The sequence below is a fragment of the Acanthopagrus latus genome, chromosome 19 (genome assembly GCF_904848185.1).
Source record: "Acanthopagrus latus isolate v.2019 chromosome 19, fAcaLat1.1, whole genome shotgun sequence".
Taxonomy (NCBI): Eukaryota; Metazoa; Chordata; class Actinopteri; order Spariformes; family Sparidae; genus Acanthopagrus; species Acanthopagrus latus.
In genome coordinates this window covers 15,725,193-15,739,744 of record NC_051057.1, presented here as the reverse complement: position 1 = coordinate 15,739,744, position 14,552 = coordinate 15,725,193, and the positions used below count along the sequence as shown (strand labels likewise).

Genomic DNA, 14,552 nt, shown 5'->3' with positions numbered 1-14,552 from the left:
GATCACAATATCTTTCAATTATCAAATTAATAAAAATATAATGTTTTCATAGAAATAGTTGATGTTGTCCCCCCATTTGGTAAAGTGGGGGAAACAAGGCAACAGAGTATTTAAAAGACTGCATGGTTGTACTGCAACACCTTTTGTTCACTGGTTAATGTTCCTCCACCAAGGCCAGGCTCACGGTGCAGGATATATAAAATCAGCTTGCAAACACCTCAAAAAATTTACACAAATGTTCTGCACACACTACAAGACTTGAAAATAACGGCACACTATTGCAGTATATTATTAAGACTGGCATGGTAGAGGGAGCAATAAAGCACCCAACAAGATATCATGGGGAAGCAGATGTAAACAACTTGTTATAGTAACGTAACGTTAAAGCTGCTCTATGTAGTTTTGGGAAAGAAATCTCACAGGAGAAAGATTTTCACTGACTGACTTGTTTTCTAGCAGTGTTCTGGGACCTTATTTTCCTCTGAGAACGGCTTGTTTATTCAGTTATGGAACAGATAAATATTTCTGAGTTTAATTATTACCTCACTAATACTGTCAATATTAAAGTTCTGGGAATCAATATTTTCTAAAACACTGCACAGAGCCCCTTTAACACTTTGCAGTGAGAAAAAACAAAGCAGAAGAAACAAGTCTGGGTGAGAAAATGTTTGGGGTGAAGCGGTCAAAACACTGGTTGCCCATTATTTATCCAGACCTGGAGGTGAAATGTTAAATGTCAATTTTAATGTCTGTCTACAGTAGTTTGCTAGCTAACATTAGCCTGGAGGGTTAGGGTTGTTTACTATGGTGGCACTGTAAACTGCTCCAGGATGTTATGAAAATACTGACATAATGACAATCGCAGTCGTCCAGATTTTAAATCCTAGATGTCAAACACATTTAATATTTATAAAACCTGATGACCCTGCGAGCAGTTCTGGAGGGTTAAGACTGCATCTGTAAACCCCTCACATTACCAGATAATCTGGACAGACCTTTAGAGCCGACCAAGCTCCCGGACCAGATTTCTCCAATTGTCTGGAGGGTTAATTCTGTGTGATCCTGGCCTAAGTCATCACGCTATCTTGTTGAATGAGTTTATTTTTTTGTTCTGGACTACCTGTTGACTCGCCTGATGAGTATCAGAAAAAGCATTCCGAGAGTTAAACTGCACACTTGCACATCAGGTGCGTCTCTCAGAGTGTGTGTGGATTCATTTGTTTGCAGAGATATAAGACAGATGAGCGACACCGAAACTACTCTAGAGAGGCTCAATAACAAGCTTGTGGTATTGAGTCCTCTTTATCACCTCCGCCAAAGAGTTTATGTTTTCGCTCGCTCCGTTTGTTTGTTGGTTTATTGGTTGGTGAGCAGGATTACACAGAAACTACTGAAAGGATTTTCATGAAACTCAGCCCCAGGATTGACCCCGTTTATTTTTGGTGTGGATTTACGCAAGTTGGTAAATTCAGTTCATAAAATATGTAATGAGGTTTCTTTATTTCAAACCTCTTTAGGATACATGAAAATGTTACCTGGAAATATTAGTTCTGTTTCGTCAGCTCCAATAGTGTGTGACAGTGCACATAAAAGCCATTTTATTAAATGAAGTCATAACTGAAGAACAGTGACATAAACAACACCAGCGAGTCCTGTTGCTCCTCCGTGTTCCCAGCTGATTAACTCATCCTGCTGCTTTATAGTTTCAGACTCAATGAGACACTGAAATCACCTGCCGGCCGGCCAACAAAGAACGAGGCGTCTCTTGAATCAGTTCTAAATTTGTATGCATATTCAAACCAAACCTTTCCTGATTTATGTTTTATTTTTCACGAAAACACAGACAGAATATGAATAATCTCCTTAACATTTCAAAACAACTCGTGTTTTAACAAATGATGAGATATGAGCTCAAAGACTTTCTTTCACTGCGGGGACAGATGTGTTTCATCTCAGATGTCTGAATGATTCAGCTGTCTGAGTGGTGACTAAATTGCTGCTGCTGCTGCTGCTGCTGCTGCTGCTGCTGCTGCGAGTGTCGGAGCAACGAGGGAGGACGGCAGCCGGAGTGTCTTTCAGCAGTGACAGGTCCTAACGACAACATGTCTAGGCCCATTTGCCTAATGGCGTATTCTGGTTTAGAGAATAAAACTTCCTGTCAGACGGTCAAAACTGAGAACAGCTCATTCTGCACACGCGGGAACTCTGAAATCAAACTATTTCTTGTGCCTTCAAGGTGTCCTTGAGGCTGCTGAATAAAGATGTATATCAGGGTCTGTCAACTTCACATCTCTAAAGATTCCGTCTGCAATCGATATAGGAAACATCCTAAAACGGTTTTGAGTGAGCTGCATTCTTTTTATAGCACTCAAATAAATCTATCTTTGTGGATTAATACAAACAGGCAGGACACTGAATTAAACCACAGGTGTATCATTTGCCTCAAATGTTACACATTGTGCAGCACTTGATTGAGACTTGACAACAATGTTAGAAAAGCTACTGGATTCTCTTGGGGCCTCAGCAAAGGCACCTGAGAGATCCCACAATATCATCTGATTCTGTCTGAATGGAGCTTCAAACCCGTAACTGCATATAGACCCCACTTGTCATAAAATAAAAAGTGACCAACAGGCAAAGCAATGTTGTTGCCAATTATCATTTTATTTCTATAGACCTGATAACCTTGACACACCCAAATTATTAGCAAACAGCTGCTTGATTACACATCTGGCAGACATGAGGAAACATTACCAGTTGTGTCCTAGACAGTTTACCTGTCAAATCTAAGCCCGAGATTCACAATTCTTTTAGCTCAGGAGATGGTGGAGACTGAAGACAGAGGGAAATATCTGTCCATTAGCTGCTAAATCAAGGCTTATGTCAAATAGAAAACTAAAACGATGAGCTAAATTATTATTATTATTTTTTTACTACCACCAGGGATACCTTTCATGTGATCTGATAGCAAAATATTAATATATCGCTGTTTTTATGAGGAGTAAGTTAACACTCCTCTGTAGCACAAGTTGTTGGGCAACAGCGCGTGGAGGCAAACTCCCTGAACTCCCCGTGGGGCTGATTTCATGTCGCGAGACGCTTCCTGTCGCGCTCTTCCTGACTCCCGGAGGCCTCAACAGTCCGCAGACATCATTCATCCATCCTGCCTTCCTACTGATGCACATTTCTGAGCTGCTCTGGGATTATAATGATCACTGATGGCTTTAATCAACATCGGGCCCGAGTAAAGACAAATCATGGTGATGCACATTTTCTAATTTGATCAGGGTCAGCGACATGGAAACATTAAAGGAAAATAAATTACAGACTGCTTGGAACTTAAATTGAATATTTTTGTATTAAAACAAACCTCTACATCTCTGCTGAATGTATTGATGGTTGACATAAATGTTACCCTGGTTTGTGATGTTACACAGCTAAACCTATACTGCCTTGTTGTTAATTTACTACAGAAATGCATAGAAATTATAAAATGATGATTCCTAGCTGTATGATTGCTTTCGACCTGAAATTTTGTTGAAAGACATGGCTGTAATAAACTTTGTACAATGTCTCAGGCTTGATAAAATGCTTAGGTAACAAGTGTTATTGTCTGTGTTTCTGATGCCAAGGACTTTACACAATGAAACTGGCAATGTTTGTTTGTTTTGTGTACTAGTTTCCATCAAGGAAAAGCTAATTGCTACAGCACACTGAAATTTTAGACTCATTCTTAATTTATAACAACTTAACGGCTATAATAAATATTTTTATAGCAAAAATGTGAGTATGTGCATAGCTCCCTAACAAGGCTCCACGGGACTAAACCATTAGTGTGTTTGGCTTGTACAAAATAGAACAATGTCACAGTGTAAACCTGCAGAGAATTCTCACTTGAATGTGCCATTCCCCTCGGCTGTATTGAGATTTACAGGGAGTTTCAGCTCATTGTTCAACTGTCTGGGCCCAGTTTTATAGTTTTATCACTGTAACCCCTCTCATAGTGTCTCAGTGGGCAAAGTTTTTCTGCCCAAAAAAAGGCTCTAAGAACCCGGAATCTAACCCAGAGTGGAGAGGGGACACAATGTACTCACCGGTACGTTGTTGATTCGCATTCGGCTCAGGGTTCTCCTGTAGTAGCTGAAATCATTCTGAATGGCAGGATTTGTCATCTGCAAAAAAAAATAAATAAATAAATAAATAAAGAACTCAGCGATACATTTTAATAGAGGGAGAGAGAGACAGAGAGAGGGAGATGGAGGGAGAGAGAGTCTCCGTGCATGTCTGTAGGTGGCACAGCCTGCAGCAGGACATTCAGCTCGGGATCAAACACGCCATCATCACGACAGAATGCTTTAGCCAACAAGGCAGAAACATAGCTTTGGGGGGAAATGACATAAAAAGAACACAGATACAATTACAATTTTATTTGCTGAACTGGATTTAAATCCTCTGACACTCATCCCCCCTCACGTCCACATCCCCACTTATCCTGTCAGGAGAAATTTGGTTATTTTCCCGTTAGAGTCGGGCCATGCATCAATATAGTTTGTGACACGAGTGGTCAACAGTTATAAAGCTGACAGAAAGGTACAAAGGGTCTCATTAAGGCTTACTGTCTGATATCATTGAAACATACAGGCTCAGATAAAACCCACAGGAGTCGGTTAACCTCCCACAAAATATGAATTATTGGTTTCCACCGTGAAGCCAAACTGACCCCTCAAATAGATGGCCAACCAGAGAGCTTCTTTCAAACGTCACCACCAGTGAGAGCTTATCATGTGGCTAATTATCCTCATTCCTGTATGAGCCTGTCAGAGTCAAAGCTGCACTGGCAGCATGCTAATCCCGCTACAATAGACTGGTACTCTGTCTGTGTCCACTGTACGCACCAGGAGAGACAGGCTGCTTCGGCAGGGAGGGGCTGCACGCCGCACAGACACTTTAACTAGGTCAGAAGCCCATGTATGGGTGTGAAAGATTGATGAATAGGCCTGGCATGCCACCTTGCACCCCCTACCTTCGTGTTTTTATCCTGCCAGTCTGGGAAGTGGGCACTAATTGGGACGTTGCAGCAAGTTGCCTGGGGGTGTCGGGGTGTGTTTTTTAAGTTTTTTTTTCATCTAAGGAGCGAGGGTGTAGGGGAACCAGTTCACCCCCTGTCTAAACAGATGAGTGCCCGCACAATTATGTTTTTGACAATGGGCATTCGACCGACACCCACGCTCGATTCGTGGTGTTTTCTGGGTTGCGTATTGGCAATTTGTGTCTGAATCAGAGCCAGATAAGTTCTTGGAAGTTCGCTCCCTCCATTGTTTATAAAAAAGCTGCCACATTATGCTGAAATCCGCTCAGGACGACAACAATTTGCAGACCTCTTTTCCCCCGCCGCAACCCTTATTAGCCATTCCACTGACATCCACTGCATTATAAACAGCAGAGCAGTATCAGGATTCTAATTAAATGCTAATCATGTGCTCACTGGCTGCAGTGTAAAATTGCACAGAGCTAAAAATCAATTCGGGGGCATCAGCAGTTCTGGTGTGCATCACAGGAGAGTGCAGAGTTTATATCAACATCTCAAGAGGTCAGTTTGGGGTTTAGAGGCAGAAATAGACACTTGGGGGATGTTAGAAATAGACAGTCGTACTTTAAGCTCATCAAAGCGCAGTGTGAAGTGCAGGATCTCGGCAAACTGCTTGGCCAGCGCCTGCTCCCGCTCCAGGTGCTGAGTGGTGTCGTCGTAAGTATCGCTGGTCAGAGCTCCCAGGAGGCTGTGCAGTGCTGCCTCTGTGAGGAAAAATAAAAAAGATATCTGTGTCAGAGGGTGGGCACAATAAACATCAGCCTTTTAGTGGAATATATCTATGTATGGAAGTCTGATGAGGGCCTTGCACTCTGAGATGCTGGCATATGTGTATATATATAGTCTTCCAGGTCATCAGTGGGTGCTGCCGAGTAGTCTTTCAGTGTTTTGTTATTCAAGCCCTGAAACAGCTGAAATATCAGCACTCCATAAAAAGATGCAAAGGTCACAAGGAAAAAAAGAAAGAAATACCATACGTAGCTTGGAGAGGTGATGAATGTTCAGGAATGAAATGTAGAAGAGTTTGCCAATAAATCAATTCCCAAGGTTCTTTTTGTCAAAAAACAAAATGTGATTTACAATCATATTACAAAAAGATCAACAGCAAACAGTGATTTCTAAGAAGTACTTTTTTCTCTATTTTCAGGTTGCTGTAAATTAAATATTTTGGGGCTTTGGACTGTTGGTTGGAATAAAACAACAAAAACATAAAATCACTAGTCTGGAAAGTCATGGGCAATTGTGATATATCATGTAACTTCATACACATATAAATACACAATAAAATTTAATTGCAGCCTATGAAATGACACGTGGGACATGTTTACATATAGTGGTCAAATTAAAGCAGATGTTTTACTGTCTTGGGCGGGAAAAGAACCTACCCACATCAGTGTGTTTGAATGGGATGATGAAGTATTTCAATTGATCTGTCAAGGGATCTGAGCTTAAATCAATTGTAACAGTCAAAACTGCATCTACAAATGCTGAACATTCGGCAAGTTTAAACCAAGCACCACCAAACTTGCAGTACATGTCGCAAAAAATTTAAAAATGTGTGTACTTTCCTGCATAGACAGCTCGGTTCAATGCAAGTTCAACCTTTTTCAGTGGTGAAATAAACCTTTGAGTGAACAATTTCAGTAACTTACTTATTATTTATGAAGTTAAAAAAAAATAAACACTTATTTTGTTGAGTTTTTCCAGTTTCTCAGAACATGCAGACTGTTTTTTATGCTGGTAACTTGAATAGCCTGAAGTGTTGGATGGAGTGAGTGGAAAAATAACTGACAGGTTTATCGATAATGAAAAGAATCCTTAGTTACAGCCCAAAAGCATAACAAAGGTGTAAAATGCTCCTGTTAACACTGCCAACAGTGTGTCAGACTTGAGGTGCATCACACCAGTAAACTTTACACGCCAGTAAATCAAAACACTGCTGTAAATCTTGAACTCTATTTATATAGGCCAAAATCAAACATTTGCCTTCGAGGGTTTCACGTTGTGTACAGCGTATGACACCTTCTACATTCAGCCCCTCAGAGAAGCAGTAGGAAGGATCCTTCTTCTACATGTTCATAACATGATCATAACCACAGTTAGATGTGTTAACAGTGTCCTGTTTCCTAATCAGGATGCCTCAGCTGGCCGACAGAGACAGATAATGGGGCAGTGGTGATGCCCAAACTGCCCAGGGCCCAGTGCCAATCGGGGGAGGGGGGAGGAGAGGCAGAGAGATAGTTTGAGGGGGGTGCGAGAGGCTTTCCTGCTCAGATGCAGATGAGACATGGGACTAATTATCTCATTGGCATGTAATGGGGGAGTGGGGGGGGCGGGATTTCATTCAAGTAGGATTACACTCATTGTTTTGACAGTAAGTAAATACAAAGCCTGTGCCATGGCTTGACATAACATACCCACAGACTGATAATTAAGCATGCATGAGGACCATCAGCAGGGAAATGAAGAAAAGATTAAGTGAAACGTCTTGAACAACTTCCGAAAAAATAGTATTATTAAAACACACCTGTCTTGTTCAGAACGCAGATCTTGTTTTCAAGAAAGAAATAAAAGAGAAAAAAACCTTTCAAGCCCAGAGGGAATTTTTATTTATAGATGCAGACGGTGTTTAAAATTCAGTCTAGACGGCGAACAGAGGCTTCAATAATGACATAACCCACATCTGATGCAACAAGGCTGCATTAACAAATGAGCACTTTAGGCAGATGTATTCTAAATGCACTTTACAATTCTTGTTGATTACACACGACGATGAGCATGTCAACATAACCCAGAAAAGGGCAGAAATAGACGGCGGTCTACTTAAGATAATCGTGACGGTACATTCAGAAGACAGACAGTGCGCTGGCAGTGCAGTGCAGTAAATTGAGCACGTTTGCCATTCAGTAATGACTCCCATCTGCTTGGGCCAGCGTTTGCAGCGAAGCGGCTGATTAAAAATGGCCTTAGTGGTGCAGTTTTTTCCTCTTCTTTTCCCCTTCTACGTCCCAGTCAAACCAGAAGTTAAGATTGAGCTCTCAGGCCTTTAGAAATGAGCCACTCTGTATGTCGGGAACTCAGGGCAGGGCGGATGTCTGATCTCATCAGGTCACGGCAGAGCAGGCAAGCAGAATGCGGGCACGTAGGCGCTTTACTCAGAGAGGGGAGGGTCAGGGGACGGCGAGACTTTAGTCTGGTGTAGAACCTACCGTGTCTGACGGACCAGACTGACTCTAAATCAGCCCGTTTCTTTCAATAACAGTAAAAACCTGTGAGCGGGATTATCAAAAAAAAGAGAACATTTTTCTGTCAGCCATATTGAATTTAAGTAAAATTTGAAATGAAGTCAAAGCTAGAAACCCTGATTTGTCTCTTACATCACAGATTGATTTATTCATCAAGCAACAATGTCAACATTTGTTGGTTTGAGCTTCACAAATGTGAGAATCTGCTTTTTTATTCCTGCGAATAGGTGAATATTTTGGGGTTTCATTCTGACTGTTGGTCAAATAAAATAAGAAATATGGAAATATGGATGTTACCTACAGTAGATATATTGGCCTATAGTAAGAAAATCAATGTTCAGCCATGTTGAATTTAAGTAAAAGCTGTAGTGAAGTCAAGGCAAGAACTACTGGTTTGTGTCTTGCATAACAAACATAACTGACCTATTTAAATCATTCATCAATAAATTAAAAAAAATAATTTACAGACTTTAGCTTCTCAAATGTGAGAGTTTTGCTACAATTCTGCTTTTTACTGTTATGAATAACAAAATATTTTGAAGTTTCAGGCTCCTGGTCAGAAAAAAAAAAAAAAAGAAGATAACACCTTGGATTTTAGGCAGTTTTGTACTAGAAAAGTAATATTTTCAGTCAGCATTGTTAAACTTTAGTCTATGTAAGAAGAACTGTGCTCACTGAATAGCTAGAAGAAAAAAATGAAAACATTTAAAAAGTCATACATTTACTATGTTCAGTTTCTCAAATGTAACAATTTTGTAGCGAGTGTGTTTTATGTTGCTGTAAATTAAAACTTTTAAGCTTTTGACTGACAAAACCAATAATAAAGATATTACCTTGGATTTTAGGTTGTTTTATTCTTGAAAATGAATCTTTTGTCAGCAATGTTGAATTTCAGTTAAGTAAGAATCACCATATCAACTGTAGAAAAAGAGCGCTGTCTCTTTAATTCAAATGCAAAGCTAGTGGCAAACCTAGAAAATGTTTTTCTGTCAGACATGTTGAATTCAAGTCAGACTAGGTGTCAAGACAAGAACAGTTCTGTTAAGAGAAAACTTAACAAAGAACTGAGAGAAAGTTAATTAACTGATCTAGCTTTTCAGTGTTATAAAAATATTTATATAACTGATGAAACAAACAAACAAAAGTGTCAAAAATCTAATAATTCCAGTTTCTCAAATGTGAAAATTTGATTGCTATTTTATGTTTTATGTTTCTGAAAAATAAATATTTGTGGGTTTTTGACTGTCAATGGGATGAAATAAGCAATGGGAAGATATAACCTTGAATTTTGGGTAGGTTTATACATGAACATTTTTCAGCAAAGCGTTTTGTGTCATGGTGAGAGCTAGATGGAACAGGAGTGAGCTGTCCCTTTAATTCAAATGCTAAGTAAGTAAGTAAGTAAGTTGCATAACCCTCCCTCCATAATATCTTCCATCCCTGGTTGTCATGCTCTGCAGATCGCTCCACCAGCCTGTAGTAAAGGACTTTGAGCTTTTATGCGTATCGGGCAGGACAGCCGGCTGCAGAGGCCATCATGGCTCCTGCAGCCTGGAGTCAAGGCAGTGAAGTAGAGCAGCAGCCAAGGCTGGGAGGTGGCCTACTTCGTTACATAACCAGGCTGTCGCCGCCGCCCACTGACTACTCCATTGACTACCTTCTTCGCTGCCATCGGGATTACTGGGGTTGAGGGCATCAAGGCATGGCCTCCACCCCCCTCAGCCTCAGGGTCATAAGAAGATCAGGGAGCAGTAAGCCTACTCCTCCCTTCCCCCTGTATCTATGCTAATTAAACAACCTATAGCCCCATCCTGCAGAGGTCAGTGCACAGTGCAACGCAAGCAGCATGTTGAGAAATACCCAGCTGAGGGGGCTTTCAAAGCATGTTTATATAAGGCTGGGGTGCATGTTGTGTGTGCGTGTTATATGTCTGTTGACTTTTGCAGCTCAGCAGTCAATAATGCAGATGCACATGCAAACAATTAAGGTCACGTATGGAGGTTGTGTCTGTGTGGCGCCACGTTAAAAGACATTTTACATACAGAACGTCTGCTGTCGCCCTTCATTGTATCTTTCCTGGATTTTTGGTTGTGCTTTAAAAAAAATGAATTAAAAAAATCATACACAGCACTAAAATTCAAATCATTGCACAAGAGGATTTTTCAGTGAGAAGTGTCACACATAATCTCACAGGATGAAACAGCGTGAGCTTCAGTCTGAGAATAAGAATGAGGATAAGGTTCCCGTAGACACAGCACAGACAGACACGTACCTAATCTCTGAGAGAACTGGTAGAACTTCTTCAGTTTCCCCACCAAGGGAACCACAGCCGCCCACGCCTGCTCCTGTAACGCCTCATCGTTTGGATTCTGGATCGCCTAGAAATAGAAATAGAAATAGGAAGACCATTAGTATTCCAAATGTGTCAGTAGATAAACGTTTGAAATTTTTTACGAATGCTCAAAGTTTACGGCCATGCATAATTGTGTGTAAATAGTTGTTGACAGTAGTTGTTGCAGTGTGTCCCACACCGCTGGTACTTCACAGCCCTCATCTGTGGCTTTTTGGCTTTGAGATTGAGTATGGAGAATCAGCAGCGGAGGCTGATAGTGAAAAAAATCAAAATGAGAAATCAAAACTGAAAATGAAAGGGTATCCCCTTAAACTTGCTGCTGTAATATCCATGATATTACCATTATCATTTCTCCTTATTTCTCACCTCCATCTCTTGAACGCTGCTTTATCATAACAGTTTGCATATCCACAGTATCGAGTTCCCTTTTGAATGATGAATACAGACTACCAGAGTTATTTATTCTCACACAGGCGCAGAACATACAAGTTAGTTGGCCATCAGCTGTAGTCATCGAGATGTGTTCAAGTGCAGCCATTCGGCCGGGACAGAGGCAACATGAAGCAACATCAGAAAAAAAATATATATATATGGTGCTGAAGGTGTGGATGTCAAAATGACTTCACCGGACTTCTCTCTGGTTGAGGCTAGCAGCTACATTAACTGCTACTCTCATAACACACCTGAATCTCTGTCTGAACTGTCTGCAGTCGAGGTGCATTGTGGGTAATGTAGGCATCACTTTTGATAAGGAATAAAAAGGATGATATGTTCTGGTTCTGGGATGTATCTATTTGTAAACTCTCCATTAAGAGTCTGCCAATGTTTGAGATCTTTTAAAAAGGAACACGTCCTCCTCTTTCAGATGTAAGAGACAGAAACATATCTCCACTCTGCTCTGTCTTCCTGAGCTTGCCATAAAAGTTTAATAATCTGCCGATATTTGAGGCCACGGAAGGCATTTGACTGCACCCAGTTGTTCACTAAACCATTGTTGTTCACTCTCTGGGAAGCCAATACGTCTGCAGTCGGAAATGAAATGTGTTCTAGGCTTCATTTAAAGACCATGGCTTAGAAGCAGACTGTAGCAAGAAGTCAGAATTGATGGCCTCTTGTAACAGCTTTATTTTGTCAGACTTCTTTGTCTTTTTTTTTTTCAAACCAAACAACAATCCACAGAAACAAGGTCTCTTTTTAGAGCACAATGAAGCCAAGAAGGTAACAGAAAGACAATGCAATATATCTTGCAAATCACACAAACCTGATAAATTATTATGAGAACATCCTCATGGGCTCATGAACTCTTAATAAACCCTCTCTAATGCAGCATCCTGTCTGTCTGACTCTGCAGCAGCTCTGTACCTCTCTGATCTCCTGCCCCGCTCCCTTGTATGCCTGCAGCTCGTCCAGGATCCCCTTCGCGTCCTTCAACACCACGTCCACCTGATCCCACACCTCCCGCTCTGCATCTGTGGGCTGGGCATCTGCAGAGGACAACAACAACAACAAGGTCACAACAGGGCAAAGCTGATTGTATTTAATCCATATTCACACTGGGCTAGACATACAGTAAAAGACAGCTCTAGGAACTCTATCAAATCCTTTGATATGATAGAAAGTTTAATAAGCAACTTTCAATTATGTAAATGAAAGCTCACAGGGGTAATCTCATCTCTTCACTGCTTCGTATTTAGTTTTAACACCACCCACTTTCCTGGCAGAGATGAGGAAAATGGAGCAAGATAAGACAAATGAGAAAGGGTTGCAGAACTCTGTAACAACTCTGGGTGTAGAGATGCTTCAGTTTCAGTGATTTTTTGGTAACACTTGTGAACCTTTCCACCACACCTTGCCAAGTGTGCCGACTGCAAACGCCTGTTCCGCTGCAGAAGACATACTGTACCTACTGGAAATCGCAACTTGTATCTGCAGCTACAGTTTAGCCTTTTTACTTCTCAATGCATTTTTGATTTTGCATTTTAATTAATTTTTAAAATCATAATTAATATATTTGGTGTGAGCTTCCCTGAGGTCTGATTTCAGGGCAAAACACTGTCTGAAAATGTGAATACAAGCCTGAGTGTATGGTACATTTAGAAGAAAATTTTACAGGATTGATCAGTGCTGCATGAAAAAGGTATTTGTTGCAGTGATGTTCTTTTAATATAAAATTCACCTAGAAACAGTGTGAGCTGTATGAGGCATTGTTTTCTCTAAAGGTATGACTGAGTCTCTGGGTTTGCCAAGTGTGAGAACACAACTGTACAGGATCAAGCTGTGTTCTGGGGCCTTAGGCTACGCAGCAGCTGAACTTCAGCGCTTTAGATTTGAGGAGGGGGCTCTGCTGCAACTCTGCCCCGATTGATATTCTGCACACATTCCAGCATGGAAGTGGCAGGTTGATGGAAAGAGCAGGAGCTCTAGTGGTAGATTTGGCTCTTTTTGCCGTTGGGAAGAACTTAGAGTAAAAGATAAGTGGTGGAGAGGTTGATAATGGTATGGTAAGATATTCATGTGATCGATATCAGGAGAGGGAGCAATTACTTAAAAATAGACTCACTTTCAAAATCGAGGAAAAAATTGGGCTCCTGTTCCAAATCTGTGCAAGTCAGAACTTTCAGTAGGTTCCCCATGTTATGATACCTGTTGAGGAAAAAGAGAGAGAAAAAAAAAAAATCGATAAATGAAAAGAATGCAGCAGAAAAGAGAGCAGGTGCTCTATATCTATGACACCTCGCTCCTGCTCTGCTTCATTGCTCTGGTGTTTATATGAACTCAGTGGTGCCCCAGATGTGCCCACCGCTCACAGACACCAGAGTTCCCCTCGGACCCCCCCTAAACTCCATATGTGTTTCCTGTGCCCAGGCTCTGAACAAACCAGATGTCAAACCCCAAAATCTCCAAAAATAAAAAACTCAGTTCTACTCTTTCTGCTTTGCTAAGTTTCTTCCCGGCAACCGCAAGCTTTAACAGGCAGCATGCAAACTAATCCATTTCAGCAAGCCTCCGCAGGGAAAACAAATATAATCTACAGTCACAACTGCACGTGGAGTAAGTGGTTGTTTGCCGCACATAATAGGACACGTCCAATTAAGCTTCTATAAAAGGGGGAGTTGTCATGCATAAACACAAGAGGACCGGTTTATGAAGCATGTTGTTTGTATGTGAATTAGACCAGCTTGTATGCAAAGATTTGAGTTCACTTCATCTTCTGTGCAGAATCACAATGTCTTCAGGAAGTGCAATGCAGTGTCTTGGTCATAGGAGCTGAAACATGGCATCAATATTTAACAAGTCCTAGTAATGCACATGTGGTGTAAGTAACAGAGCCTTATATTCACTGCAAGAGCCCAGTGTGTTCCACAATACAACCGTTTGCATATGATTATTACATACATACAATCTATGTATGAGACACATCGGGCAACATTTAAATAAGGGAAAATTAAGAGTACAACAACCAATTGTTGATTATAAATAGATAAATCATCGGCCTAAACATGGGAAATGTATTCTTATTGTTGGTCATCAGCTGATAATGAAATTAAAGCTGTTAAAAAAGGAGCTGATAATATGAAGCCAATTTGCTTTAACTGACTCAACAACGAAAACGTCTACAAGTCTTTACCAAAAATCTGATAGGAGCTATGGTATATTGCTCACTACATCTTAGCATTTCTGACTATCACGTTAGCAGGTTAAAAAAAAAAACAAGCCAGGACATTCTCAGGTTTTGTAATATGATGGCAAAATGACTAATTTTGGGTTCTGGAAAATAATTCAAGTCAAATCATCTTCAGATTCCTTCCGCCTAACATGTTGCAACAGGGCTGCAACTAAATGTTCTCTTCCTTGATTAATTAAT

General features: G+C 40.7%; 1 protein-coding gene across 1 annotated transcript in view; it reads right to left on the bottom strand.

Moving 5' to 3' along the window:
• fam49bb (family with sequence similarity 49 member Bb) overlaps positions 1 to 14,552 on the bottom strand; it is a 36,937-nt gene that overhangs the window by 2,927 nt on the left and 19,458 nt on the right. Inside the window, exons 3-7 of the mRNA XM_037079940.1 lie at positions 13,248 to 13,330; positions 12,050 to 12,171; positions 10,607 to 10,712; positions 5,654 to 5,793; positions 4,095 to 4,172 (exon numbers count right to left, since the gene is read on the bottom strand). Coding sequence (XP_036935835.1) covers positions 4,095 to 4,172; positions 5,654 to 5,793; positions 10,607 to 10,712; positions 12,050 to 12,171; positions 13,248 to 13,320 — 519 coding nt within the window. The 5' untranslated portion in view covers positions 13,321 to 13,330. The remainder of the gene's footprint in view (positions 1 to 4,094; positions 4,173 to 5,653; positions 5,794 to 10,606; positions 10,713 to 12,049; positions 12,172 to 13,247; positions 13,331 to 14,552) is intronic.